Raw genomic sequence first — 27,785 nt, forward strand, 5'->3', positions numbered from 1 at the left:
CGGTGGCGGCGCAGAGGCTGCGGGCGGCGGCGGGGACGGGCAGGAGGAGCGCGGCGGGCGCCGTGCGGGGACGCGATGCACTCGCTCTTCAGGAAACGCAACAAAGGGAAATACAGCCCCTCCGTGCAGAAGAAGAGGTGAGTGACCCGGCCCCGGGCAGTCCCGCTCCTCCCGGGACGAGCAGAGCCGCCATCCCGGGGATCCCGTCCCGCAGCATCCCCCCCCACTCCGCGCCGGGCTTGGCGGAGCTGATCCCGCCCGAGGTGTGGGAACCCTCCCGAGGAGTGGGAATCTCCCGAGGTGTGGGAATCCTCGAAGTGTGAGAACCCCCCGAGGTGTGGAACCCCGAATTGTCGGCGCCTCCCAAGGAGTGGGTACCCCTGGAGGTGTGGGCATCACCCGAGGAGTGGGCACCCCCCGAGGAGTGGGCATTCCCGAGATGAGGAACCCTGAAGTGTGACATCCTCGAGGTGTGGGCACCCTCTGAGTGGTGGTAAAGCCCCTGACATGTGGGAACTCCGATGTTTGCCCGCCCGAAGTGTCAGCTCCTCCACGAGCTGGGTCCGCATCTCCTGCGCCGGGTGTGGGCACAGAGGTTGTTTCTCCCAGTTCCCTCCCATCGCAGTAGCAGCAGCTCCAGCGAGCAGGTCCCTTCGCTTCCCAGATGTGTGCTGGGTTAGATCTTATGGAAAAATAGTCTGGTTGTTCTCCACCTTCGCCCCTGTTCCCTCAGGACCAAGGATTTGGTCCATCGTCGTTTCCTCGGCTCTCTCTGATGGGGTGGGGACGCGTTTCGGTTGTACTGGTTGTTGGGGGAAAAAAAAAAAAAAGAAGCAGCGTGTTGAATGTGCCCCGTGAAAGGTCACTGAAGGGAAACGAAGTAAAAATCCCTCCCCAGGAAGGCTCAGCCTCTCGGGGCTGGACGGTGGACAGTCCCCAGCCCCTGCCCGCACCGGGATGTTTTTCCAAAGAGGTGTTGTTGGGATTCAGAAGCGTGTCCTGTGTTTCCTAGAGGAGCTGCAGGGGCTCTGGAGCATGTGGAGTGTTCCAGGATTCTGAATAATTCAAGGATTCAAGATCCAAGCCCGTGGCTCGTTCATCCCCTTCCATTCCTCCCCATCGCACCACTCCTGGCTGGTGCACTCTGAGCAACCGCCCTACTCCCAAAAATGCTCCTTTGGGAAGGAAACTGGGGAGCTGGTGCGGGGCTGAGGCGCCTCCGAGGACCCATAAAGGGACCGGTCAGCCCAGAAGGCGCCGACATTTTCCAAGCAGGGAGCCCCGGGCTGCTCCCTGCCCACGGGAGCGGGGCTGTGGCGGTGGGAGGGTGTTCCCCGCCAGGGGAGGCTCTGCCCGCTGCTGCCCTGGCACAGGGGATTTGCTGAGCTCCCTCTGTTGGGGCTGAGGCTCCGGCTCCAGCCCTGGGCAAGGCTCCCCCGGCAGCCCGGCTGGCTCGGCAGGGCCGCCCAGGCTCCGGCTCCCAAAGCCCGGGGCACGCTCTGCTGCCAGATCCTGCCCCGGGCAGGGCAGGCAGGAGGAGACGGGGGTGGCACGGAGCCCTCTGAGGCTCCGCACCTCCCTGATGGCCCCGGCGTTCCCTTGGGTGAAGGATGGTGCCAATACCCAGGCGCATTTCTGAGCTTCGGGGGTGTTGGTGGGCGGCTCGAAAGTGACAAACCCCGCACCTGGGCTGGCAGCGCAGGACTCCGAGAGCATCAGGAGGCTGTGAAGCAGGAGGAGACAGACCTGCTGTGTGCGGGGTGCCCACCCTGGGGCTGTGGCCGGGGTCCCCACGCTGCGCTCCGAGCGCTGCCAGCCCTGCGTGCCCCGTGCTCTCGCCACCCGCCGGCGGACGGGCTCAGGAAGGAAGAAGCTTCCATCCGCCGCCCTGCCTGGAGCCCAGCGGCCCTGGGCAGGTGCCAAAGCACCTCCGGAGGCTGCGGGCCAGGCTGAAACCTCTGTTTTTCTGGCTGGTGATGGCTGAGGAAGCCGCGCAGGGCTGTGCCCGGGGCCTCCCTCCCTCCCTCCCCGCGCCTCGGCTGTCCGTGCACACCTCGGGGAGAGCTGTGCTTATTAGCCCCAATTTGTTAATTCCTGCCTTGGAGTTTACAAACAGCTGTGAATCCAGGGAACACTCCCCCACCGTGTGGAAACAGCCCCACCATCAAGATGGGGAAGCCGGTGCCCGACCGGTTGAGCAACTTGCCGGAGGAGGATTGCGAAGAAGAGAGGAGCTCCTGCCCCGTCCCCTGCTCCAGGCACTGCCAGGCTCCCAGGCGGCTCCCGCCCAGCTCTGCTGCCAGGAAAACAGAGCAACACTCCTAAAATCAACCTCCCGCCCCCGCCGTCAGCAGGGACCGAGATTTCGACACCGCGTGAGCCCGGCCTCATCCTGCGCCCCGCGGGGCTGCAGGGGCTGCACCTTGGGCAGGGCTCGGTGCCAGGGCGCTGCCCGTGACGGAGCCTCCAGAGCACCGAGGGACAGGGCAAGAACCCAGCACCGGTTTGGCAAGAGTGAGGGGCACTGGAGCGTGTCCTGCCAGCCCTGGGAGCCAGGGCCACGAGCTCAGCTGAGTGAGGCAGGGGCTGCCCGGGGAACATCAGCCGGCAGCAGGACTGCCTGGAAAGGAGCCATGGGAGCCTTGGTGGCTTCCTCAGCCTCGGGACAAAGCCTGCCCAGGATGGGAACATCTCAATGAGCAGCACTGGTACCCAAGCCAGGTGCTGCAATCTCCCCATGAACAACTCTTTGTTCCCCTGGATGTGACAGCCACCCTGTCCCAACCCAAAGGGAGCCTCAACCTCCCATCCAGCAGCACCAGGCTCCAAGTCTCTCCTTAGGAGTATCTGCTGCAGCTCTGTGGTCTGCCTGGGCTCGTGGGCTCCAGGCTCAGTAGCCATCCCCATCCAGCCCTGGGCACTCCCTGCCTTGGCTGGGAATCCTGGAGGATGATGGTGACATTTCTTCTGTCTCATGCACTTGGTTGCTTTATTCTGCTCTCACCCCAGTGCCATAAGGCCCTGGGAATTCAGCCCTGACCACGGAGCTGTTACATGGATGTGTGTCCTTGCAAGGGAAGGCACGAGCCTTGAACAGAGCCACAGTGTGGGGGAAAATCATCGGCCTCCTTCCACATCATCTTCCTCAAACACTTGCCATGCTCAGAAAACAGGAGGTGGGCTTCTTCTTTGGATAGTCCAGGTTTGGCAGGTAGAGAACAGTGAGGGTGGAGAGGCCCTGGCACAGGGTGCCCAGAGCAGCTGGGGCTGCCCCTGGATCCCTGGCAGTGTCCAAGGCCAGGCTGGATGGGGCTTGGAGCAGCCTGGGCTAGGGGAAGGTGTCCCTGCCTATCTAATTCAAACCATTTGATAATTTTATTATAAAAACCAGTCCAGCCTTCACAGCTGCTGCTGAAACTCTCCCTCCTGCCAGCAGGAAAGTTGTTCATCCTCGGGGTCCTCGGGGTGAGAGCACCCACCCAGGAGCACTCCCAGCCCCAGAGACCCTTACCGGTGTCACTGCCCATGTAAGAGGGGTGCAGGCAGCTGGGCCAGCTCTGCCTGCAGGGCTGGCACCCATTTCCAGAGGCTGTTTGGGAGGGCTGGAGTCAGCAGGAGGCCCAGACAGCAGGTGAGTCAGGAGCTGCTCTGTGCTGAGGGCGGAGCGAGCCTCCCATCGCTCGCCCGACTTCTGCTCTCATTTCCATGCACATTACAATAAAATATCACCATTCCTCTGAGGGAAGATAAATGCAGCTGGAACAGGCTGGGCTGAGCACAGCAAGCCTGCTGTCCAGCTACACCCTGACGTGGGCAGCCTGAGAGAACTCTGCCCTGAGTTTTCAGCCAGATCCTAATCTCTCCCACACCTGAATTACTGTAGCCAGAGCCCAGCCCTTGTGCCCTCTATCCTGCCACAGTTTCACTCCAGTGTCATGAAAAGCAGCATGAGAGAATTTCATGCAGGGGGAGCTGTGTCTCGGGGAGCTTTAAGGATGTTTATAGCTCTGTTCTGGGGCCTTCTGGAGGATTAATCGCTCCTAAAGTCTGGCCTCCAGCAGCAGGGCTGACATGGGAGAGTTTTTAATGCAATCTGTATAAATGGACATTGAATGGGGATGAAATTGAGAGCAGCAGTGGGTGGCCACTGCCTGGTGTGCTGATTGTCCATCCCAGTGGTGGCATGCAGTGAGCAGGATCAGGATCCGTGCTCAGACCCCATCCTCAACCAACTCCCCTGTCCCTGGCCAAGCCATCCCACCAGGAGAGGCCTCTGGGATGGGAAGGCTTCCCGACAGGAGAGCAGCATCCCTGAGCAGGACAGAGCCCTTGCCATTATCCTCCCAGCAAGGATTGGGTTCATGGCACAAGCTCCCAGCAGGAGCTTCCCAGGGACCTCGGTCAGCTGGAGCAGTCAAAACTTCAGGAGTGTCTGAACATCCTCCCTTGGAGGGATTAAGGAAACAGCCTCCTGGTCTGGAAAAAGGAAACTTGAGAAATCAAAGGCATTTTCTACCACTTGCCAGCAAGCACAAGACCTTTGGACATCCTGGAGATATTGATTTTTTGCTCCAAAAACTGCTCTTACCAGTGAGGGTGCAGCCTAATGGGAAGAGACAAAGAAAAAGGAATAGAGGAAAAAAAGTCCGGTTTTCAGCAGCAAAGTTTTCATGTCACAATAATTATCATCATATTTGTCTGTTGAGAATCTCTCTTAATAAAAAAAACCCCAACAAATCACAACTAAAATACTAAGAAAAATCACCAAAACCCTAAGAAAACAAAACCCTAAGGAAGAAAAACCTGAATCCTAAAAAACCCCCCTAAGCCTTAAGAAATACCCAAACCCCTCTGAAACAAAGGTCCTGAGGTCAGAATTGGGGTACATGGATGAAGTGCTGTCTGCCACGGAGCAGCTGCTTCCTCCTGGCCCCCCAGCTGGGAGAAACCCCAAAAACCCCTCCCATTCCCCATGGGAATGACCTGGGGTCCTTCACCCCAGCCAGGCAATGGCATTGACAAAGAACAACTCATCTGCCGAGCACAGCTTTCCATGAGAGAGATCATTTTTTCCTTCCTGACCAGAGAATGTTAAACTTCTCCAGAAATGGCAAAGCCAGTTTTTCCAGGCTTTTATTAATTTTTTTTTTTTTTTTCATCTCTCAAACAAAGCCTTATCTATTCCAGCAGAGCAGCTCTGCATTTCCCCCCTCTGCTGCAGCCTCGCAGGGGCCGTGCCCTGGGCACCTTCGCTGCTGGCTCTGCTCAGCCTCGTGTGTGCTGCCCATCCCAGCTGGGCTCTGGCCAAATCCTGCCCTTCTCCCTCCCCGGCTCTGCTCCATGCTCCAGCCATCCCCCCCAGCCTGTTTTTTGGCCCTGGCTTCCCTTTGTCTTACCCTGCCAGCAGCTCTGCTCCAAAGCCTGGATGCATCCATGGCTCTTCCCAGCAGCTTCCCAAAAGAGCCACGTCCCATCAATCCCATCCACACGCCTTTCCTGGGACAGCCAAGGCTTCCTGACTGCTCTGCCCATCCATTTGTGCTTCTCCTGTTCATAGAATCATGGAATGGGTTGGGTTGGAAGGGAGCTTCAAGCTCATCCCATCCCACCCCTGCCATGGGCAGGGACACCTTCCACCATCCCAGGCTGCTCCAAGCCCTGTCCAACCTGGCCTTGGACACTGCCAGGGATCCAGGGGCAGCCACAGCTGCTCTGGGCACCCTGTGCCAGGGCCTGCCCACCCTCCCAGGGAACAATTCTTTCCCAATATCCCATCCATCCCTGCCCTGTGGCACTGGGAAGCCATTCCCCCTTGGCCTGGCATTCCAGCATCTTCCCCCTCACAGCAGATGAAGGGCACAGGGAAGCCAAACTCCTCCATCCCCTGGCATGGAGATTTCAGCCAGGTTTCAGCGTTCCCTGTGTGACATCCAGCTGGATGCAGGGACTGTGCTCCTCCTCTGGTTTATCCACACAGACCCAGCTGTGGAGGGGACAGGCAGGTGATTAACAGGGCTGATGTTCTCACATCAGGGATGTCCAAGCTGGTTGATGAAGTGGCAGCAAAGTGACGAGTGTGGAGAAATAGATACACAAATAAGAGAGAGCTTACACAAGAGGTTCCCATTCTCTCTGCTTTGTCTCTTTATTCCTGCACACCTGTTATCCCTGCATTCCCAGCAGCAGTGGGATGAGCAGAGCACACACCACCCTCCCTGCTCAGGGTAGGATGGGGTGCACGGGAGCAGCTCCCTGACACTGCAGGTTTGAGATGCAGCTCCCATGGGAGTTTTTATGAGAGTTCCCTGTCCCAAAGCCTCGGCTGGTGACTCTCACATAAACCACAGAGGTGGAGAGAGCAAACAGCTTCTCTGGTGTGCGTCAGGAGGGCCGAGCCATGCCCACATCACACCCCAGCATGTCCTTGCTTGCTCCAAGCGAGGCTGCGTTTCTTCTCCCTGGTCACCCAGATACCGCACACAGGAGCAGCAGTTTCTGGGTTACCGGGCAAACCAACACAGGGAATCGCCATTCTCTGCCCTCCCATCCCCCTCACCTGCTCCCAGCCCCTGCAGTGATGGAGAAGGGATGTCACTGTCTCTGGGTGCCACGGGGCTGGGGGGTGGCTCTGCCCTGGCCCTGGGTTCCTGGAGTCATTGAGGGTGGGAGGTGAGGAGGGGTGTCCAGGGGCAGCACCCCTGGCTTGGGAAGGGCACAGGTGATGACAGGGTTGAGGAGAGCTTGTGGCTCCAGCCTCAGAGAAGAGCAGGGAGAAGGGCATGAGGGGCTCCTCCTTGTCTGGACACAACATCCCCATGGCACAGCGGCCCGGCACAGCCGGTACCTGAGGGAGAGGGTCAGGGCCGCGGTGTTGCACTCGCTGCTCCCAGCACCTGAGATCAGTGCTGCTGATGCAAAGTGAGCACAAAGGCTCGGCCGAGGCTCCAGGCTCAGCTCTGCCAGACCAGGTCACCAGTAACAGCTCAGGAAGCTGTGGCTGAACCACAGCCATGGATTTAAAAAATTCCTGGCTTAGCTTCATTTCCTCCCTACAATTTAGAGGTTTCAGTCAAATCTAGAACTAGAAACACCTCAGACTTCTTCTGGGTTTTGGGATGGGTTTTCCATCCATGCTGTAGATCCACTGAAACCCTGAAGATCCATCCTTGGACTTGCTGGAGTCACTCAGACCAAGGTAGGGCACAAGGAGAGGAGCCAGCTAGAGCTTCCAGCTCTTGCCCAGCTCGGTGCCAGTCCAGCTCTTGCCTCTCACAGCGAAGCATCCCAATCTCCCACCTGGATAATGAGCCTCTCCCACCCTCCTCCTGAAGCTCAGGTGGCCTCCAGTTCCCAGGTGGGAGGCAAGGAAGGCTCCTTGGTGGCTGCAAGCTCTGCCAGGATGCAGGAGATGCCAGCTCTGAGCAACCATCACCCGAAGACACCCAAACACGCGCAGCACGTTTCAGTCACCCACTCCAAACCACTGATTCCATCTGACGTTTGCCCTGGTTTCTGTGGGATGATGAAGGTTGGAAGAAACCCCAAAGTGGATTTTGAGGAGCTGCTTCTACTGTTGGAGCAGGACCCAGCCACCCACATCCCATCTCCCAGTGCACTCTGCACCCTCCAGCCATGATTATTGAACACAGAATGAGAATCATCCTTGGAATTATTACAACCATGACTCCCAACGACCCCTTCCTTGGCTCCTCTGCCCAGGAATGCCCACTGGGTTCATTGCTGCTGATGCAGGAGGTGCCAGGCAAGCAGCAGGCACAGTGACGGGCACAAACCTCCGAGTACCATCCTGATGATGCAGCTTCTATAAAAAGAAAAAAATCAGTGTAAACCATGCCCATACCAGAACTTCCCAGGGAAGTGTGAACTTTCCTGGAGCTGTTGGATGCCACAAGGCTCCTGTAGCCTGGGGCAGGTTTGAGGTAGGGAGGAACAAGCCCAGAGCTGGGGTTTGGTTTGTTCTGCTGCACTGAAGCGGCAGCACATGGGGCAGGCAGGAACAGCTCCTGAAACTCAGCACCAGAGTCCTGGGGGAGCTGCAGCTCCAATCCTGGGGTCAGCCAGGAGGGACACTGGGGGGCTGGAGCAGGTCCAGAGAAGGGGAGGGACACTGGGGGGCTGGAGCAGGTCCAGAGAAGGGAAGGAACTGGGGAAGGGGCTGAGGGAGCTGGGAAAGAGGCTCAGCCTGGAGCAAAGGAGGCTCAGGGGGGACCTTGTGGCTCTGCACAACTCCCTGACAGGAGGGGGCAGCCGGGGGGGTCGGGCTCTGCTCCCAGGGAACAGGGACAGGAGGAGAGGGAACGGCCTCAGGCTGGGCCAGGGGAGGTTTAGGTTGGATATTGGGGAAATTCCTTCACGGGAAGGGTGGTCAGGCACTGGCACAGCTGCCCAGGGCAGTGCTGGGGTCACCATCCCTGGGGGGATTCAATAACCGTGTGGGTGTGGCACTTGGGGACACGGGTCAGTGGTGGCCTTGGCAGTGCCAGGGGAATGGTTGGACTCGATGATCTCAGAGGGCTTTTCCAACCTTTAAAATTCCATGGTTCCACCTGTGGATGCAGGAACTCTCTGTGCCACGAGCCAGCCCTGCTGTCCCCAGCCAGCCCTGCTCCTCCTCTCCAGCTGCTCCAGCAGCAGGTGACACTTCCAAGTGCCATATAAAGATTAATTCAGCCACCACATAACGAGGTCATTAAGGCTCATATTGAGGTGGTTGGGACTGCACTGAGCCAGCCCTGGGTTTAAGCCCAGATGGCAAAGCAGCACAGCTGGGACACCCCAGCCTCAGCTCCCTCCAGCTGCAGGGATTTGGGGAGCACACCCTGCTCCTGCCTCTGGTCAGAGGTGGGAGAGCTGTGGGCAGTGCCTGGCACACGGCCCCTGGAGCTGGCCCTGGCACGCTGCAGCCTCTCCTTGCAGCCAAAGGGACAGCAAGGAGATGAAATGTTTAAAATAAGCCCAGCAATGCAGAAGCCGAGTCACGGGTTGTTCTGCCTCTGCTCCAGCTCCGCCGTCCCTGCACTTGGATGGGAATATTTGGGTTGGCCCTGCACCCTGCCAGCCTGGCCAGTGTCAGCCTGGGAGCAAAACCAGTGCCCAGCATGGGAGAAAGCACTGAAAGAGATGCAGCGTGTGTGATCCCAGCCCTGTCCTGGGTTTAAAGCGTGAATAACTCCTTGCAGAGGAGGAAGCCCCGAGCACAGCACGGAGGGGCACAGCAGGGCTGCAGGCAGGGGCTGCCCGCGGGCAACAGCCTCAAAGGGGCCACCTGCCCTGTGGGCATGGGGGACCAGGGCCTCTCTGCTGCTCCAGCTCCTCTGTTTCCACACTGGATCCCCCTTCTCAGGCCCAGGGTGGGGTTGTTGGGGTGTCTGTGCAGGGCCAGGAGTTGCTGATCCTTTTGAGTCCCTTCCAGCCGAGGATATTCTGCGATTCTCTCCCCGTCCCTGCAAGCAGCTCTTCTCTTCCTTGCTCCGAAGCCGAGGGAGGCTCGGGCATCACTCCCATTTCCACCCGTGGGAGATACCACGTCCCTCACCCCCCACCCCGTCCTGGGCCAGCGGCCGAATATTTTGGAAAGTGTTGGGAAGGCAGCAGTGAGTCACACGCAGCTGCAGTGCCTGGCAGGCTCGGCTGGCCCCCGGCCACCCCCGGGGTCACGGCACCCCGCGGGCACCCCCGGGAGCTGTGGCCGGCTTTGGGGGGTGACGAGCCCCCCATTCTCTCCCCAGCATCTCCAGCAAAGAGCTGACCGAGCTCATCGAGCGCCTGCAGAAAAATGCTGACCAGGTGGAGAAAAACATCGTGGAGACCGACTCCCGAATGCAAAATGTAAGCGAGGCACGGTCCCGCACTCCCAGGCTCCTCCCAGCAGCCCTGTCTCCCCTCTGCCTCCTGCCGCAGCCCTTGGCACTTCCTGGGGCCTCCCCTCCTCTCCTATGCCCGTGTGGGTGGCTGCCCAGCCCTGCACTGTGATGGGTGCAAGGTGGGATGGTGGGGTCCCCCCGCTCGTGGGAAGAGGGTGGGAGGGTGTAACAGGGCCCCAAAACTCGGCCCTACCCAGGGGGGTAGTACTGTGCAGAGTGGGGATGTGCATCCCAGCAGGGAGCTGGGATGGAGGAGGAGAGGCCTGAACCATGTCCTCTTCCCAAAGGATGCATCCCAGGGTGATGCAGCTCCCCAGCCCTTCCTCAGCAGGCCAGCTCGGATGGGACTGGGAGCAACCTCATCGAGTGGAAGGTGTCCCTGCCTATGGCGAGGGAGTTGGAGCTGGATGGTCTTTAAGGTCCCTTCCAACCCAAACCATTCCAGGATCCTGAGATAGGAGAGGGGAAAGTCAAATACATCCCAGGGGGATGGGAGACAGCAGAGCTCCTGCCCATCTGCAGAGCCAAGGGAGAGCGGGGTGGGATGACCTCTTGGACACCACTTGTGTGACCCTTCCTCGTGTCCCCGTGGCGCAGGACCTGCACAAGATCAAGGCGTGCCAGCTGGCGCAGTACAAGGAGCTGACGGCACAGAAACTCTCCGAGTCCGACAAGCTGCTCTACGTGCTGGACGGGGACGCGGCCGTGGCCCGGCACATGAAGCACCCCCAGGGGGACATGATCACAGAAGAGTGAGTGCCACAGGGGACACCTGTCCCCAGAGCCCTTGGACGAGGGGGAGGCCTCTCCAGGGGCCTTGCTCAGCTGCTGCCTGCAGTGGGGGGGTCACCAGGGGCTCCTCTGCATCCCAACTCCCATTAGGGTGTGTGACCCCCACCGTCCTGGGCACACGGAGTGCGAGATGATGGCAGCCTGGCTGGCACCTGCCCGCTGTGCCCCACACTCTGCCCCAGGTCCTGCCCTGGGCTCACAGCCATGGAACAGCCCCTGGCAGAGGACAGAGCACAGGATCCTCTGCCCTCTCTCTGCCCAGCCACTGCACAGCCCAGCTGCTGCCAGCCTAAGGACAGCCCACCGTCCATGGGGGCCTGGCAGAGGATCACCTACACCCACCAATGCTAATGCCAGCCCATGCCCACATCCTGCATCCCACCCTCACCTTTCCCTTCCCGCAGCATCCGGCAGCTGAAGGAGCGAGTGGCAAACCTGCGTGTGAAACACGACCAGATCTACAACTTCCCTCTGCAGCACATCGAGCCCCAGGTCAACTGGTCAACAGTGATCGAGGAGAAACAGGTACCAAGGAGGCCACCAGTGTCACTGCCTGGCCAGTAGCACCAGCTGGGCGGGAACTCCTGCAGCTCCCATGGAGAAACCGGATTTTGGGAAACTTCTGGGCAGTTCCGTACTGGGTGGGAGCAGCAAACAGCAGCGTGGCAGGGGAGGGGCAGAGGTGATGGGACAAGGCCAGGGGCTGTGGCACCAGGAGTCAGTGCTCGAGGTGGCACCAGTCCTGGCCTCAGCGTCCCCAGTCACTGCCTGCTTTAGGCTCTACTCCACAGCCCTTATTTTTTATTTTATCCCACTCCCTACACTCTTCCAGCCAGAGAAGGGTTAAACCCCCCAAACTGCTTTTCCCACGGCTGCCCTCCAGCACAGCCGATTTCACCTACGTGCTCCTGGGGCATCCGTACACTGCAGACCCCGGAGCCCATCCCAGCCCAACTCCATGGCCACCTCCAGGAGGAGTTTCCTGGGGGTCAGCAGCCTCCCCCCATCCCCCCAATGCTAACCCCAACTCCTGTGCGCCCCAGGACGCGTTGAGCAGCAAAGGCTTTGGGACTGACCTGCCGCTGGTCAACAGCCAAGTAGAAGAGCACAACATCTTCCACAACGAGGTCATGGCCATCGGGCCACACATCGTCAAGGAAGGCAGCAAGGTCAGCTCTCCTGCCCCGCTCCTGCTGCCCTGCAGGGTCAGCCCTGCCCCGAGCCGTGGATGAAGGGGAGGCTGTCCCACCATCCAGGCTGCTGCAGCCCGGAGCAGGTTTGGGTGGGTGCCCAGATACACTCCCAGCCTCAGAGCTCACCATCACACACCGGCTCTGGCTTTACAATGAGGCAAATCCCATAAACCCACATCCCCTTCCAGCCTAAACCCACATCCCTCTGCACCCTCGAGCCCCTGTCAGACCACTGCTCTCCAGACACCGCTCCTAACCCTTGCCTTGCTTCTCCTCCAGGAAACCATGAGCGACTTCCAAGCCAGATACCAGAAGCTGCTGGTAAGAGCCTCTGGGGTCCTGGGGGAAGAACCCCCTGGAGGGGTCCTGGGTGGCTGGGCACCCCTGGGGGACCCACAGAGAGGAGCTTTGGGCTGAGCTCTCCCTGTGCCCCTGTGCAGGCCGGCTCCCAGCAGCGGCAGCAGGACCTGAACTCGCTGCAGGACTACATGCAGCGCTGCACCAACAAGCTCTACTGGCTGGATCAGCAGGCCAAGGACAGGACCCATTACGACTGGAGCGACCACAACCTGGACTACCCCAGCCGGCGCCGCCAGTACGAGGTCCGTGTGCTCCCGGCAGCCTGGCCCCGCTCCGGCTGGTGCCGGGCAAAAGGGAGCTGGGCACGGGGCCAGGGGAGCTGGATGAGGGCAGGAAATATTCCTTCCCCCGTGCCTCAGTCTCTCCCAGCCCATCATGAAGGGCTTTGAGATGTCCAGCTGATAGCACAGGGATAGTGAGGTTAATTCTTACCTCTGCCAAAGATAACGAGGCGTGACGGCGCCCTCAGCCTCCTGTCCCTTATCTCAGCGCTGGCTTGGCAGGAGTCACATCTTTAGCAACATCTGCAAGGGAAGGAAAAGTGAAAGCTGCAGTGGGGGAACACCACACTTTGTCTTGTGGAGCTGCTCAGCCTCAGACTGCAGCCAGGGTCCCCTCCCTTTGCGTGGGGATTAATATCTCACCTCTCCCCATCCAGAACTTCATCCACCGGAAGCTGGAGGAGAAGGAGGAGGCCATCAACAAGCTGCACGCCGATGGGGATCAGCTGCTGGCCCAGAACCACCCCGGGAAGAATGCCATCGAGGTGAGCAGCAGGGATGGGTCCCAGTTCCCCACCCACCCTGGAGCTTGGGGGACTTGCCCAGCCATTCTCCAGAGTGGGACCTGCTGCCAGCACCACTCGTGACTTTAGTTCCTGAGATGCCAAGGGGGAAAAAGCCTCCTTCACCTGCAGATGTGTAAACACCACTGGAGGAGCGAAGATAAACCTAAAGGAGCTCCTAAAGGAGCTCTTCCCATCTTCCTCATTCCTGTGGCAATTACCCTGTGCCCACCTAGAGAGGATGAATTATGGTGGAACCCTTCCCTGTTTGGTTGGGAGGATGGCCACAAGGATTTGCCACCTCCACACAGCCTATGTTCCCATGGGATCATCCCAGCCTTGGGTATTCCCATCCTAGATTCCCCCTGAGAGCATCTGGGTGGCTCCAGAGGCAGCCAAAGAGCTGCTCACTCAGGATGGCAACTGGGACTTCCTGGTGGCCAGTTCAGGATTGCCCCTGCCACGGGGGTCCCGCTGATGTCCCCCTCCCATCCCTGCATTGCAGGCTCACATTGAGGCCGTGCACGCTGACTGGAAGGAGTACCTGAACCTGCTGATCTGCGAGGAGAGCCACCTGAAGTTCATGGAGGACTTCCACAAGGTACCACATCCCTGGGGGCAGCGAGTTGTTGGAGCCTGGAGAGCAGGTGCTGGGTTGCAGGAGATCCTAGAATACAAAAATTCCTGCTGTTCTGGAAATTGGGTAGAAGAGGCCCTAAAACCAGGACTGGAGTGCTCTAAACCCAGGATTTTTATGGCTAGGAGAACACCTTGAGCTGATAGAACACAAGTCACAATTGCTCAGGCACCAAAACTCAGTGAGTGCTTGGCCAAAGCATGACTTGCAGAAAGCTTCTGCTCCCACACTGAGTTTCGTGAGCCACAGTCGGTGTCAGCATCCTTGCCCCCAGGACAGCAGAGATCCCTCAGCCCCAAACACAGCATGGGGAGACCTTGTGTGCTCCACTGGGAAGCAGAACAGGTCCACGTAGGAAATCCCAGCTGCCACCAGCAGAGCTGCCCCCCGGGGAGCCCGGCACAAGGGCTGAGTGTCCCAGCGGAGCGGAGCAGGGCAGACAGATGTCTGCTGGATAAATGGCATCCGACAGCCAGGGAGGCTCTGCAGGGGAGCAGGTCGGGCTGGATTCCTCTCCCACAGCCTGGGCGTGTTCGCCACCCGATGAGTCTCTTGCCAAAGCTGAGCCGTGGTGCCCGGCCCAGGCGGTGCCTGTCGTGGGGATCTGCCAGAACAGCTGCCCCAGGGGATGGTTTGTGCGTGGAAGGGCTTGGCTCTGCCTTCTCCTGGCGCTGGCAGTGGAGGCACCACACACCGGGGTGATGCTGTCCCAGTGAAACAGAACTGAGGGCAGGGAAAGGTGGGACTTAACAGCTCTGCACGGAATAAGCGGCTCCTGGTTGTTGTTTCCTTCGATCTGATGTCCTGAGCAAGGGAAAAAGTGATCCCTTGCCTTTCTCCACATATTCTGCATGTCCAGATGCCCAGAGCAGGTCCTGGTGGCTGTGTGAAGACCATGGAGGGTCTGCTCCATGTTTCAGCAGAACCCTCTCTCACAAGAGACTTTCCCTTTCTGCAGTTTCAGAAGGACACTAAGGATGCTCAGGAGCTTTTGAAGAAGGTGGATACAGACCTGGACCAAAAATTCAGCCCGGAGTTCAAGGACAGATACCAGCTGGAGTCTCTCCTCCGGGAGCTGGATGTGAGTGTCTGCAGGCAGGACTGCAGGGGAGGCAGCAGCAGGAACCACTGTCCCCATGGCACTGGCAGAGCGACGTCCCCACCCATGTGGGCACCTGGCCCAGCTTTCTCCTGCTGCTGCCTCCCTGTGCCCGGCCTTCTCCCCGCTCTTCCTTCCCCCCTGGCTAGAGATTGCCTCTCCCCTAGCAACGTAATTGCTCACTGGGCTGGTTTTTATTTGTTCTCTCATTGAGTTAGCACTCGTTAAGGGTGGGAGCATAATTAGACCTGCTGCCAGAGGAGGTTGTGGAACTCGCTGTGCTGCAGTGAGCTGGGCTGGAGATCGCCCACTTGGAATGGGCTATGTTGAGCCGGAGCCCGAGCCTAAACCTAAATCCAAGCCCAAGCATGCTGCAGCAGGCCCAGCTGATGCAGGTGGCCTGGGACAGCTGATAGCTCTTCCCAGGAGCTGTCCCCTCTCCTCCTGCGTGCTCCATCCCACTCAACATCTCGGGATCTCCACCTTCAGGGCTAGAAATAGAGCAGCTGCTGGAGAGCCTTGTGGCAGGGCTGGACTCAGAGCTGGGAGTGGGGCTGTGCACTGACACACAGCCACGCAGGTGTGGGCCATGCACCAGGGAACCCTGGCACTGCCCGCTGGCACGGCAACCCCTGGGCACAGTCCCGGTCCTCAGCCTGGCTGCAGAAAGAGGCAGGAGAGTACAGAAGCACCAGGAGCAGGGACACGGGGCTGCAGGAGGTGCCTCCAGTAGCACAAGCACAGGAGAAGCGGCAGTCTCTGTCCCGGCTGCGTGTCCCAGCTCCTCCCTGGCTGCGAGATCCCAGGAGTTCGTTCTTCCCGTTTTCCTACTGGTTCTTGCTGTTGCCCCGTGCCAGGACCAGGAGAAGGCCTTGGACAAGTACGAGGCCGTGGTGAAGTCGCTGCAGGAGCGCAGCCAGCAGGTCCTGCCCCTGCGCTACCGCCGCGAGCCGCCGCCGCAGCCCATCCCCGTGGAGGCTCTCTGCGAGTACGAGGGCGAGCAGGTACCGCCATCCCCGGCCCAGGGTGCTGCCGGCACCGCCTCCTCAGGGGGTGGAAGTGGCTCTGGGGGAAGGAGCAGGTTTTTTCCAAGCCGTGGTGGTTCCTGCAGTGGGAGCAAGGCAAAGGTCGCCCTCGCCCCAGTGGGAAGAGCAGGTTTTGCAGTGGGGGAGCAGGAGGGGTCTGGGGGAAACGCGGCCTCCCTGCCTCTGACACACCCTCGGGACGTTGCGACAGCACAGCTCTGTCACATTCCCACGCTCCCTGTGCTGATGTCCCGGCGTGTTCCTGACCAAAGGAACACCGCCCCACCACCGGCCATTCCCAGGCCACATCCCCTCATCCCCGCCAGCACCGTGCCAGTCTTTGCACCGTGCCAGTCTTGAGTAGCTGGCCAAAGGGATGGGACAGCCAGCCACCAGTGGCAGGGGTGGGATAGAAGCCAGCAGCTCCAGCTGACTCAGCTGCCGGCTTCTCCGAAAAGGAAAGCCGGAGCACAGCCCTGGAAACGCCTCCTCCTCTCTGCCCGAGTGGGAATACGCTCGCCACGGCTGTCGCAAGAGGCATGGCTCGGTGCCTGGAGGCTGCGGGCAGGGAGGAGCGGGCACATGAGTTTCTGGCAAGGGGCAGACTCTCGGAGAAGCCGGCAGAAGGGATCGGGGTGTGCCGGTGCTGCCTCCCCGCCGTTCCTGCCGTGCTGCTGTGACCGGTTCGTGTCCCCAGGGCCAGATCAGCCGCGGAGCCCACTACACCCTGCAGAGGAACAGCGGAGACGTTTGGGAAGTGGCCGACAGCGCAGGAGACACGATCAGCGCCCCCGGGGTCTGCTTCATGATCCCCCCGCCCGACCCCGAAGCAATAGCCCTGGCAGAGCAGTACGTGCCCCCAGCCTCGGGCAGGACCATCCCACTGCCCCTCCGGCCTTTGCCTTCCCCAGCCCCAGGCCCTGCCTCCAGGGCTGCAGCCCCGCCTGGCACCCCAGGGCTCCTGCCCCGATTCCCACAGCGAAGCTCTGCCTTCTGGAAGCCTCAGGCTTCCTCCAGAAGGAATTCCTGCCCCTTCCTGCTTGCCCACAAGCAAAGGGGGGCCAGCTCAGAGCCATCCAGGTCCCCCCTGCTCTGGGGGGCCATTATGGCAGGGGAGCTGCCCACCCCTCCCTCAGCAGGCAGGTACCTGCCTGGCTGCGTCTCCCCTGTTCTAATGAGGACACTGCTCTACCCCAGCGTGGGGTGAAGGTGCTTTTTCCCCCACCTGCTTCATGGCTGCCTCGAGGGAGCAGCCCCCACAGCCCCTCCCGAGCTGGAGCTGCTTCCTGGAGCAGTGCTGGGATGGTGACAGGGTGATGGAGAGGCTGAGGGTCTGACTGACCTCCTGCTGTCCCGTTTTGCAGAATTGCCAAGCACTATGTGACCGTGAAGGAGAAGACCAACAACTGCAAGAACGTCCTCCAGCAGCGCTATGAGGGGCTGAAGGCAGACAGCATCGGAGGTGTGGGACAGCGGAAGGGCAGCCTGGGGCACAGAAAGGCTTGAGCTTAGGTGGTGGAGCATCTTATGGAGATGTTCCCATCTCCTGAGGGTCCTGGGGACAACACTGCTGGATGGGTGCAGGGTCAGAGCAGCCAGGCTGTGGTCACAGCAGGCTGGTCTCGGGATGAGGGTTTGGCTCTCACCGGTGGGACTGAGCCCACACCCAGCTTCCATCCAGCTTTAATCTGGTCTCCTCTTGTTTTCCAGATGCTGCATCAGTTCGGGGACGCCAGCTCCTGGCAGGGCTGGAGAAAGTCAACAGTGACCTGGACAAGCAGGAGAAAGCCATCACAGCAAACCTCCGGCCACCGCTGGAGCAGAGCCGGGCGGTGCAGGACAGCACCGAGCGCTCCAAGGACCTCAAGGCAGGGGCTGTGGAGCTGGGGGATGGTGCCTTACAGGGACCGTGCTCCCAAAGGGTCTCCAATGTGGTTCTCAATAACCAGGGGTGCTTAAAGTGCTCCCTGAGCCCGGGAGATGGGGGATGGAGTGATGCTCACAGCTTCCTCCAGTAGAGATGGGGAACAGCCCTATGAGCAGCCTCAGAAGCCCAAAACTTTTGCCCTGCTTCTGGCCCCGCTCAGCTGAATGGGAAAAAGGTGCTGGCTGCAGGTGGTGGCTGTGTGGACGAGAGGGGAGCCCTCAGCTTTTGATCCTCCCTGTAATCTGAGCGCAGCGGGCACATTAACTTTGCCACCACTCTCACCAGCTCAGAGAGGAACAGGAAAACCTTTGTGGTCCGAGGCAGTTTCTCCTTATGGACCTGCTCCTCCAGGCTCCAGTGCCAGTAGCATCCAGCTCCTTTCCTCTCCTTCAGATCCCTAATTAAGCCAGGCTCCATGCCACAAACCTCCCTTGGTTTAGGAGGAAGTTCAGGTCCTGGTTACAGCACTTGCCCAGGGCTGTGTCAAAATCCAGGTGCCACCACAAGTGAAAGCAAATTGCCCCAACTGCCTGCAGCACTTTGATGTCCAGGCAAGGATTCATCCGTCAGAGCCCAACGGCCCAGATGAATCCAGCATGTCCCTGACAGAGCTAGAGCTGCTGGGAACCACTCCCCAGCTGGAGTTTCCTTGCTAAGGAGGGACAGGTCAAAAGAAAATCAGCCAGAAATATCCTTCTGTGCCCTGCAGGGCTGAAAGGCACCTTCCACCCAACACAAATCCTCAGACCTGACCTCCTTCCTCACCCTGGACAGCCAAGGGTGCCTCCTTTGTAGCCACCAGGTCGTGGCTCAGCTGCTCTAAAGGCTTTGTTCCTCCTGCAGAACATCACCAACGAGGTCCGTCGGATTGAGCCTGAGAAAACGAGGAAGATCCAGGAGTGCGAGGCCTTCATCGAATCCGTGCCCAACACGGGCAGCGCGACCCTGGTGAGGAACAAGGTGGAGAACACCAACAAGAAGTACGAGCGCGTGGTGCAGCTGCTCAGCGCTGCCCAGGAGAAGTAAGTCATGACTTAAATCCCGGCTTGAGCCCGGCCTAACGCAGGATCCTGCAGGAGGAGGGTGCAGGTGTGCTTAAACACCTTCCTCTCGTGTCCCTCCAGGGTTGAGGTGGCCACAAACCTGGAGAGGAGCCTCCAGCAAGGCCGAGACCTGCTATCAACCTATGAGAACAAGCTGGTCATAGATGACACGGTACCAGAGGACTTGAAGGTGGTGGACAGGAAGAAGGAAGAGCTGCTGGTGAGTTTCCTGCCCTGTTCGCATGCTGCATGTGCAAAACCACTTCCCAAAAGCTGTGGTGACTCCTGCTCAACTCACAAGCTTGGGTCTGTTGGTGACAGGGTGGCCTTCCCCAGCTGGGGGTGAGAGCTCACCTTGACCTCAGTGATCCCCACCTGCTTCAAACACAAACACCTCTCATCCCCAAATCAAATCAAATCAAATCAAATCAAATCAAATCCCACTTGAAGTCCTGTGATTTGACAAAAGGACTAATGCAGACTGATTCCCTCTCTACTCTGCCCTTGTGAGACCCTCCCAGAGCAGTGCTGTGTCCAGGTCTGGAGTCCTCAGCACAAGGAACACATGGACCTGTTGGAGCAGGTCCAGAGAAGATCCTCCAAGGGCTGGAGCCCCTCTGCTCTGGAGCCAGGCTGGGAGAGCTGGGGGTGCTCACCTGGACAAGAGAAGGCTCCAGGGAGAGCTCAGAGCCCCTTGCAGGGCCTAAAGGAATATTATAAAAAAAAAAAAGGCAGAGAGACTTTTTACACAGGCAGATACTGACAGGACAAGAGGAATGGTTTTAAACTAAAAGAGAAAAGATTTAAATGAGATATTGGGAAGGAATTCTGCTCTGTGAGAGTGGGCAGGCCCTGGCACAGGGTGCCCAGAGAAGCTGTGGCTGCCCCTGGATCCCTGGCAGTGTCCAAGGCCAGGTTGGGTGGGGCTTGGATCAGCCTGGGCTAGTGGAAGGTGTCCCTGCCATGGCAGGGGGTGGAATGGGAGGAGCTTTAAGCTTTTTCCAAACAAAAACCTTCTGTGATTCTTAGAGAAGTGAAGGGTAAAATGGTCTGGGAAATGCAACACAGTGGCCTGATATTGGAAAGATGGACCTGGCAGGGCTTTGAGAACAGTTATTGCTAGGAAAACTACCCAAACTGGCAATTCTTCTGCTGTAGAAAGACCAAGAACTGGCTAGGCCAGAATTTTCTGTGCTCCTTTCCATAAAATCCCAGGTTCAGACTAACATGGAAGAGCTTTCACTGCTCCTTCCAGAGTTGCTGCACTGGCAAGAACAGGATCCAAGCCTTGCATGAGGAGCAGCAGCTATTTTGCACATCGTACGGTTACTTTTAAAGGTCAGCAGGTTGAGGAGGGAGCAAGAGGTGGCTTTTGTCCCTGTCAGGTTTACCAGGTGGTTCTGCTTACCATGCAAGCCTTGAACTTGGTTTTTTCCACAGCTGCTGGCACTGCTGCAGCTCAGCCCTGCAGCTCCAGTGCAGTTGCTGGAGTTGATGCAGGTGACAACAGTGACAAGAGCCTGGCTTGTGTGAACCCCCAGAGAATCCCCATTTCCTGCTTTTTTTCCACAGGCCATGGGCACCGAGCTGCAGTCCAAGAAGTTCCTGCTGAGAGAAGCCGAGCAGAACCTGCAGAGGACCAAGACGTGCTCCAACACCCTGGCCAGCAAGTTCCAGGAGCACTGCCCCGACATCGAACGCCAGGAGGCAGAGCTCTACAAGCTCAACCAGCGCTTCAACAACCTCAGCAAGCAGATCGACCACAGGTGAGACCGTGGGGCAGGATCAGCCTGGAGAGCCGGGATATTGGCTGTGGAGTTGGAAGCATGCTGGAATTGCAGGAGTTGGAAGCACGCTGGAATTGCAGGAGGCACAACACCATCCTGGGAAGGAGGAGTTGCAGAAGGGCTTCCAGGGAGGTCTGAGGAGGAAGAGGGAGAGGTTGCTGGCATGTGCTGGCTGGGTAGAGCTGGGAAAACTTTCAGATGAAGTTCTCTTGCAACAGCAGTACCAAGAGAACAACCCTGGCTCAAATCCATGTCTTTAGGGAGCAGGGGAAGTGGGATGGGTTAAGAGGTGTCTGCAGCAGGCACAGGAGATGTGACGGGACTGAAGCTGAGCTGATTTCCTGTAGAGAAATGGCTGAGTGAACAGGGACATGTATACATGCACAATCCAAGCTATATTAGTGAACTGTCCTTGACTAGGGAAAAAGGAGAAGAGCAAGGCTGGTGTGGCAAGCAACAGGATGTTGGGGAGGGGGATGCTGACCATAGAAAGAGAAAGGCTTATGTTAGTTAGTCGTGTGCATATTAATCTGTAACCAATCACTTGCTATTAAAGGCCATGTGAACAGTAGCTGTAACCCAATAGTATGGAGCTTGCTTATGTGTGCTTGGAGAATTAGGGTATAACCATGGGTCTGGCAATAGAATAAATGGAGTTCCATCATATCTCTGTGAGAAGCGTGGTTCATCCCGGCAGATCTCTGGCAATTCTTTCCCCCACAGAACGCAGACGCTGCAGAAAGCAAAAAGTGCCTACTCCAACTACCGCACCAACTACGACAAGGTGAACCAGTTCCTGTGCAACATCCCCAGCTACGAGCCCCAGGAGACCGACAACATCCAGCAAGTGGAGATGAAGCTGAAGAGCCAAGCGGTAATTCCCAGAGCAGCCTGGGCTCCCCAGGGAGAGGAGAGGGAACAATGCTAAAAGAAACAGAACTTAAAGAGCTCCTGAACATCCAATAGCAAAATTTAAATATTTATTCGATTTATTCTTGTGCTCTAAGGTCCCGCTGTCCCCCTGTGCCTTGGTTACACATAGCAGGGCTGCTCGAGGAGGTTGGAATTCTCAGGGTTGTGATTTTAATGGTAACCCCCAGAAAGGCTGAAGGATGCATTTGGGTGTTGTGTTCCCTCTGACCTGTATCTATGTCTGTGCACCCAGGCCCTGCTCAGTGACATTGCAAGCAAGGAACAGGAGGTGCAGAAGGTCTCTGCCACAGCTCAGCAGTACCAGCAGGCAGTGAAGGTAAGGACTGAAATTCTGCCTGTGAGAGAACAGAGAAACAGAGTATTTGGATTAGAAGGGACCCTCATTCCACCCCCTGCCATGGCAGGGACACCTTCCACTGTCCCAGGCTGCTCCAAGCCCTGTCCAGCCTGGCCTTGGACACTGCCAGGGATCCAGGGGCAGCCACAGCTGCTCTGGGCACCCTGTGCCAGGGCCTCCCCACCCTTCCAGGGAACAATTCCTTCCCAATATCCCATCCAGCCCTGCCCTCTGGCAGTGGGAAGCCATTCCCTGTGTCCTGTCCCTCCATCCCTTGTCCCTTGTCCCTCTCCAGCTCTCCTGGAGCCCCTTTAGGCCCTGCAAGGGGCTCTGAGCTCTCCCTGGAGCCTTCACTTGTCCAGATGAACACCCCCAGCTCTCCCAGCCTGGCTCCAGAGCAGAGGGGGGCATCTTGTGGCTTTCCCAAAAAACAGGTGAAGTTTTTAAAGCCAGGGCAGCTTAGGAGGAGCCTATGCATGAAGGGGACCCAGTAATTTCCTGTTTCTCCTGGGAATGTCCTCCCACAGGACTACGAGTTGGAAGCTGAGAAGCTGCGGTCCATCCTGGACCTGGAGAATGGCCGGAATGGCTACACGAGCAAGAAACCCAGGCTGCAGTCCCCAGCTGCCAAAGTGAAAGAGGAGGTAAGCAAGGGGCAGCCAGAGCAGAGCTAAAGCAGAGGGCAGCTCACAGGAGCACTGGGGGTTTGCAAACACCTCCATTTGCTGTGGGCGACCTTGGCAGGGAAGGGCAGAGAATCAGGAGGAAGGGATTTTTTATCATTTTTTGGACTGGCCAGAATGAGGGAGGGGGAAATGCTGGATTTAACACTTGTGGAAGGGAAAAAGGAGGAGAAAAGCCAAAAACCTGGAAGTTTTTCCCTTCTCTAGACTTTCGGAGAGATTTCACCACCAAACATAGAAATACTTACAGCGAGATGAGGTCACAAGCTATTTATTGATGCAGGATCTGTTTGCTACCTGCCTCAAACTCCTCCTGCCTATGGGGGCAGGCAGAAGTGTCCAGCCCGTTCTTCCTCAGCTTCCTCACCTGGTTCTTCCTGCACCTCTTTTTACTTCTCCTGAGTAGGAAAACCACAGTATAGACCATGAGTGTGTCATGTGAATGTCACGTGCATGAGAATCCCTCTCCCTCCCCCAAAACTCAGCAGTTCCCCGCTGTAGGTTTTTAGAGGCACACCCGGAGCTACCTCTTTAGGGCCTGTTGTTTCTGGCCTTCTGGAGCTCTTCCCAACACGTTTTTGTTCGGCAGGAAGCTGTTCTGGCAGCCAAATACACAGAAGTGAACGCTGTGAACAAGCAGAGGCTGCAGAACCTGGAGTTCGCCCAGAGCCTCCTGCGGCAGGTGAGTGACCACAGGAGCGAGGTGGTGATGGAGGGACACACGTGTTGGACCCAAGGACACCTGTGAATGACACACACGTGGGGCTCTGCCAATACAAGCTGAACTGGGGACAAGTCTAGCTGGTGTTTTGTCCCCCTAAATCATTAATCAGCAGACACTTAAATGGGACAGACCACCCCCAGTCTCATTTCCCACTCATCCTAGGGAAGCTCCATGTAATTTTTAACACTCTTTTTGCCATTCTGCAGCAGAATTAGTGTCCCTTGTGGCCTAAAGCTTTGTTCTGACAGCAGCAGGCATTGCAGAAAGGATTTCTTAGGCTGGGAACCCACAGAGAAGTCTGTTTGTAGGTACTCCCTGCTCAGAGTTTGCCATAGCTCAGCTCCCTCCTGTTGTTTTGTTGGAAGCACTGATATCCTGGCCTGGATCAGGAATAGCGTGGCAGGACCAGGGCAGTGATTTTCCCTCTGTGCTGGCACTGCTGAGGCACCCTGAGGGCTGTGTCCAGTTCTGGGCCATGCAAGATGAGACACTGAGGGGCTGGAGCGTGTCCAGGGAAGGGAATGGAGCTGGAAGGGGCTGGAGCCCCAGGAGAGGCTGAGGGAGCTGGGAAAGGGGCTCAGCCTGGAGCAAAGGAGGCTCAGGGGGGACCTTGTGGCTCTGCACAAGTCCCTGACAGGAGGGGGCAGCCGGGGGGGGTCGGGCTCTGTTCCCAGGGAACAGGGACAGGAGGAGAGGGAACGGCCTCAGGCTGGGCCAGGGGAGGGTCAAGCTGGACATCAGCAGGAATTTCCCCATGGAAAGGGTGGTCAGGCCCTGGAAGGGGCTGCCCAGGGAGGTGGTGGATGTGTTCCACCATTCCTGGATGTGGCACTCAATGCTCTGGGCTGGGTGGCAAGGTGGGGATCAGTCACAGGTTGGACTCGATGATCTTGGGGGGCTTTTCCAACCTAAAGGATTCTGTGATTCTATGATGGTAAGCACCAAAAGTGTGATTAACTGGATTTTTTTGACTAATCTTTTTTGATCCTTTTTCCAACAACAGCAGCCAGAGATTCAGGTGACACAAGACTTTGCCCAGACCAAAAAGTCTGTAAGGCCTGTGGAAGAAGTCTGGAAGTTGAAGAAAGAGCTCGAGGATGAGACTCAGCGTCGGCAACAGCTCGAAGCAGAGATCAAAGCCATTCAGAACAACATTGTCCACCTGCAAAACCAGAAGCCCCAAGAAACTGTGGTGAAGAAAGAACTGGTGAAGAAGGTGCCTGACCCCCAGCTGGAGGAGAGCTTCCACAGACTGCAGCAAAACCTGGCAGAGGAGCAGCGCAAGAACCAGGTGCTCCAGGATGAGCTGGAGGCTCTTAAAATCCGGCTGCGTGTCCTGGAGCACGAGAAGAGGGAAGGAGGGCAGGAGTACATAGTGAAAGAGGTGCTGAGGATTGAACAAGATAAGGCTCAAGCTGATGAAATCCTGAAGCTCAAAGAGGAACTGGAAGAGCTCAGGAGGCAGGAAGGGACCAGGGAGAGTGAAGTCATCCTCTTACGCCAACAAATTGCTGTGCTGTCCAGCGAGAAGAACAAAGAGCAGGAGAAGGTAACGGAGAAGGAGGTGCTGAAGCTGCAGAATGATCCCCAGCTGGAGATGGAATTCCGGATGTTGCAGGAGACCAAGGAGAGGGAGAGCGCCCTTCGGCAGAAGCACGAGGAAGAGCTCAACTTCCTCCAGGACAAGCTCAAGCGTCTGGAGAAGGAACGGGCCATGGCTGAGGGCAAAATCACCGTCAAGGAGGTGCTGAAGGTGGAGAAGGACTTGGTCATTGAGAGGGAGGTGAACGAGCTCCGGCGCCAGTACGAAGATGAGAAGTCCAAGGGCCGCTCCAACGAGCGGGAAAAGGCTGAGCTGCTCAGGAAGATCCAGCTGCTGGAGGAGGAGAACTCCAAGGTGGTCGTTCAGGAGAAAGTGCGTGAGATTGTGCGCCCAGACCCCAAGGCTGAGAATGAAGTTGCCAACCTTCGCTTGGAGCTGGTAGAGCAGGAGAGGAGGTACCGTGGTGGGGATGAACAGCTGAAGAGCTGCCAGAACGAGCTGGCTGCTCTGAAGAACAGAGGGCCCCTCGTAGAAGTCAAAGAAGTCATTAAGGAGGTCATTAAGTACAAGAATGATCCAGAAACCGAAAAGGAGCTACAGCGACTCCGGGAGGAAATCATAGAGAGGACCGGAGCCATCGAAAGAGCTGACCTGGAGATCTACCAGCTGAAACAAGAGATACAAGCTTTGAAAGACACCAAACCTCAAGTGCAAATGAAGGAAGTTGTTCAAGAAATCCTCCAGTTTCGGGAAGACCCCAAGACTAGAGAGGAGGTAGAGTCGCTGCGAGTGCAGCTGGCAGACGAACAGATGAAGCACATTGACCTGGAGAGGGAACGGCTTCTCCAAGAAGAAAAAGTAAGACAGAAGGAGGAAGAACTTTCTCAGGTGAAGGAGAAAGTGGTCCAGCAGGAAGTAGTGAAGTATGAGCAGGATCCTGCCTTGAAAGCTGAGGTGAACTCCTTCTCCCAGAGCATCGAGAGCGAGCTGAAGCAGATCGACGGCCTCCGCGAGGAGCTGCGCAAGCTGCAGAGGAGACGCTCCGAGCTGGAGCGGCAGCTCGAGGAGCTGGAGAAGGAGAGACAGGCCCGCAGGGAGGCTGAGCTGGAGGTGCAGAGGCTCAGGATCCGGCTGAACGAGCTGGAAGAACAGGAAAGAGAAACGACAGAACGAGTGACTGTGAAACAGAAAGTGATCCTTCAGCAAGATCCCCAGCAGGAGAAGGAGCACTCCCTCCTCAAGCTGGAGTTAGAAGAAGAGAAGCACCGCAGACAAGTCCTGCAAACCGAGCTGGAAGCCCTGAGAAAGAAGCTCCTTTCTTTGGAGAAGATGGAGGTCAAGGAGAAAGTGGTCTTTTCAGAGAGCGTCCAAGTGGACAAAGGAGACACGGAGTACGAGATTCAAAAGCTGAAGAGCAACCTGGAGGAAGAAAGTAGGCGCAAGAGGGAGCTGGATGCAGATATCAACCGCCTGGAAACCAGGCTGTCTGAGGTGGAATTCAACAACTCCAAGTCATCAAAGGAGCTAGACTTGTTAAGAGAGGAAAACCACAAGCTACACCTCGAGAAACAGAATTTGCTGATGGAAACAAGGAGACTGCAGTCAGAGATTGAACTCACCGCAACAGAAGCTCAGGATTTGAGAAACATGACCCACGTGGACAGTGGAATAAACCTGGACTCCAGGTTCCAAGCTTTGGAAAGAGAATTAGAGGACCTGAAGCAGTTATCCAGAGAAAAAGATGCAGAGATTGAGCAACTCCAGAATCGCCTGAAGACGGTGGCTATCAAGAGGGAGCAAAGAGAGAACCACCTGAGGCGCTCCATCGTGGTCATTGACCCCGACACAGGAAAAGAGATGTCTCCAGAGGAAGCTCACGTGTTCGGCCTCATTGAATGGAGCCTGTTTGTCAAACTGAAGAGCCAGGAATGTGACTGGGAGGAGATCTCAATAAAGGGTCCCAACGGGGAATCATCTGTGATCCTCGACAGGAAGTCTGGCAGGGAGTTCTCCATCGAGGACGCCCTGAAGAGCGGCAGGCTCACCATGGCCCAGTACGACAGTTACCTCAACAAGGAGATGTCTATCCAGGAGCTGGCAGTCTTGGTGTCCGGAAGCAATTACACAGCGCTCGCTCCACTTTAGAAACTTTACTCAAGAGCAGCCAGTCAGAGCTGCAGCACCTCGTAGACACCCAGATCACTGCAAAGCCTCGCCCTCCTTCGCGTCTTCCAAACTGCTACAGCCTCTGCCCCGGCCATGCTGCGCAGCCACACCGCTTGCTGTCACACACTGCAGAAAACACCACCAGTAGTGCAAAACATCTGCCAAACCTTCTCCCCCTCTTCCTTCCTGCCTACCAGAAAACAACAGAAAGCCTTAGGACAATGAAGTGCCTCAAGTCCAAAGACTCGGTAGAACCTGCAGTTTCCTCAACTTCTACTCACATAGTCGGGTACGAAGCCGTGTCAGGAGAGAGACTGAAGGTCCAGGTGACTCCGAGGTGACCAGCAGGCGCTGGTTACATCAGCTGCAAGTTGATAAGCCAGACAGTCCCACCGTGGACAACTGACTCAATGATGGGCTCGTCCTCTGAGAAAACCAGCTCTGTGGGAAACCAAGGTTATAGTCCAGCATCACCATGTCAAGACCCACCACCACCTTTTGTTCACCTCTGTGCCTGTGCTGCTGGGGAAGAGTGAAGGTGTACTTCGATGGCACCAGCCAGTGATCCAGGAGGAGCATTCACACACCACAGAGGTCAAGGAAAAGGGCACGAAGAGATGGCAGAACCACCAGACACAAGGGGTTGTGCACAGCATGCAAGGGAACCCAACGCAGAGGGCCTCCCACAGACAGCTCCTTCCCTCGTGGTTAAAAGCTGTTTGTGCTGGTGTTTTCCTGGATGGAGTTACATGCAGCTACGTTTCATTTACTTGTGTAAGGGAATGGGGAATAGAGGGGAATTCTATTTATAGTACAAAATAAAAATGCAGTGGTTCCAATCAGAAAGTGGCTGGTCTTTATTAATTAC

The 27,785-nt window shown here is 57.4% G+C and overlaps 1 protein-coding gene and 1 long non-coding RNA gene across 2 annotated transcripts; one reads left to right on the forward strand and one right to left on the reverse strand.

Moving 5' to 3' along the window:
- PPL (periplakin) lies at positions 1 to 27,763 on the forward strand. The gene is made up of 22 exons (XM_069030118.1): positions 1 to 137; positions 9,750 to 9,849; positions 10,482 to 10,636; positions 11,081 to 11,201; positions 11,720 to 11,845; positions 12,149 to 12,190; positions 12,310 to 12,471; positions 12,888 to 12,995; positions 13,519 to 13,614; positions 14,609 to 14,731; positions 15,607 to 15,753; positions 16,472 to 16,623; positions 17,139 to 17,236; positions 17,485 to 17,642; positions 18,545 to 18,723; positions 18,826 to 18,964; positions 20,317 to 20,510; positions 21,255 to 21,405; positions 21,697 to 21,780; positions 22,329 to 22,445; positions 23,074 to 23,166; positions 24,212 to 27,763. Exons 1-22 carry the CDS (start codon positions 76 to 78, stop codon positions 26,894 to 26,896), a joined length of 5,292 nt encoding a protein of 1,763 aa, XP_068886219.1. The 5' UTR covers positions 1 to 75; the 3' UTR covers positions 26,897 to 27,763.
- On the reverse strand, positions 21,711 to 23,095 carry LOC138118857 (uncharacterized). The gene is made up of 3 exons (XR_011155304.1): positions 23,012 to 23,095; positions 22,733 to 22,882; positions 21,711 to 21,799 (listed from the first exon to the last, which is right to left on the reverse strand). It is a non-coding gene; the product is annotated as an uncharacterized lncRNA (long non-coding RNA).
- Positions 27,764 to 27,785: the final 22 nt, after the last annotated feature.

The sequence above is a fragment of the Aphelocoma coerulescens genome, chromosome 14, assembly GCF_041296385.1.
Source record: "Aphelocoma coerulescens isolate FSJ_1873_10779 chromosome 14, UR_Acoe_1.0, whole genome shotgun sequence".
Classification (NCBI taxonomy): Eukaryota; Metazoa; Chordata; class Aves; order Passeriformes; family Corvidae; genus Aphelocoma; species Aphelocoma coerulescens.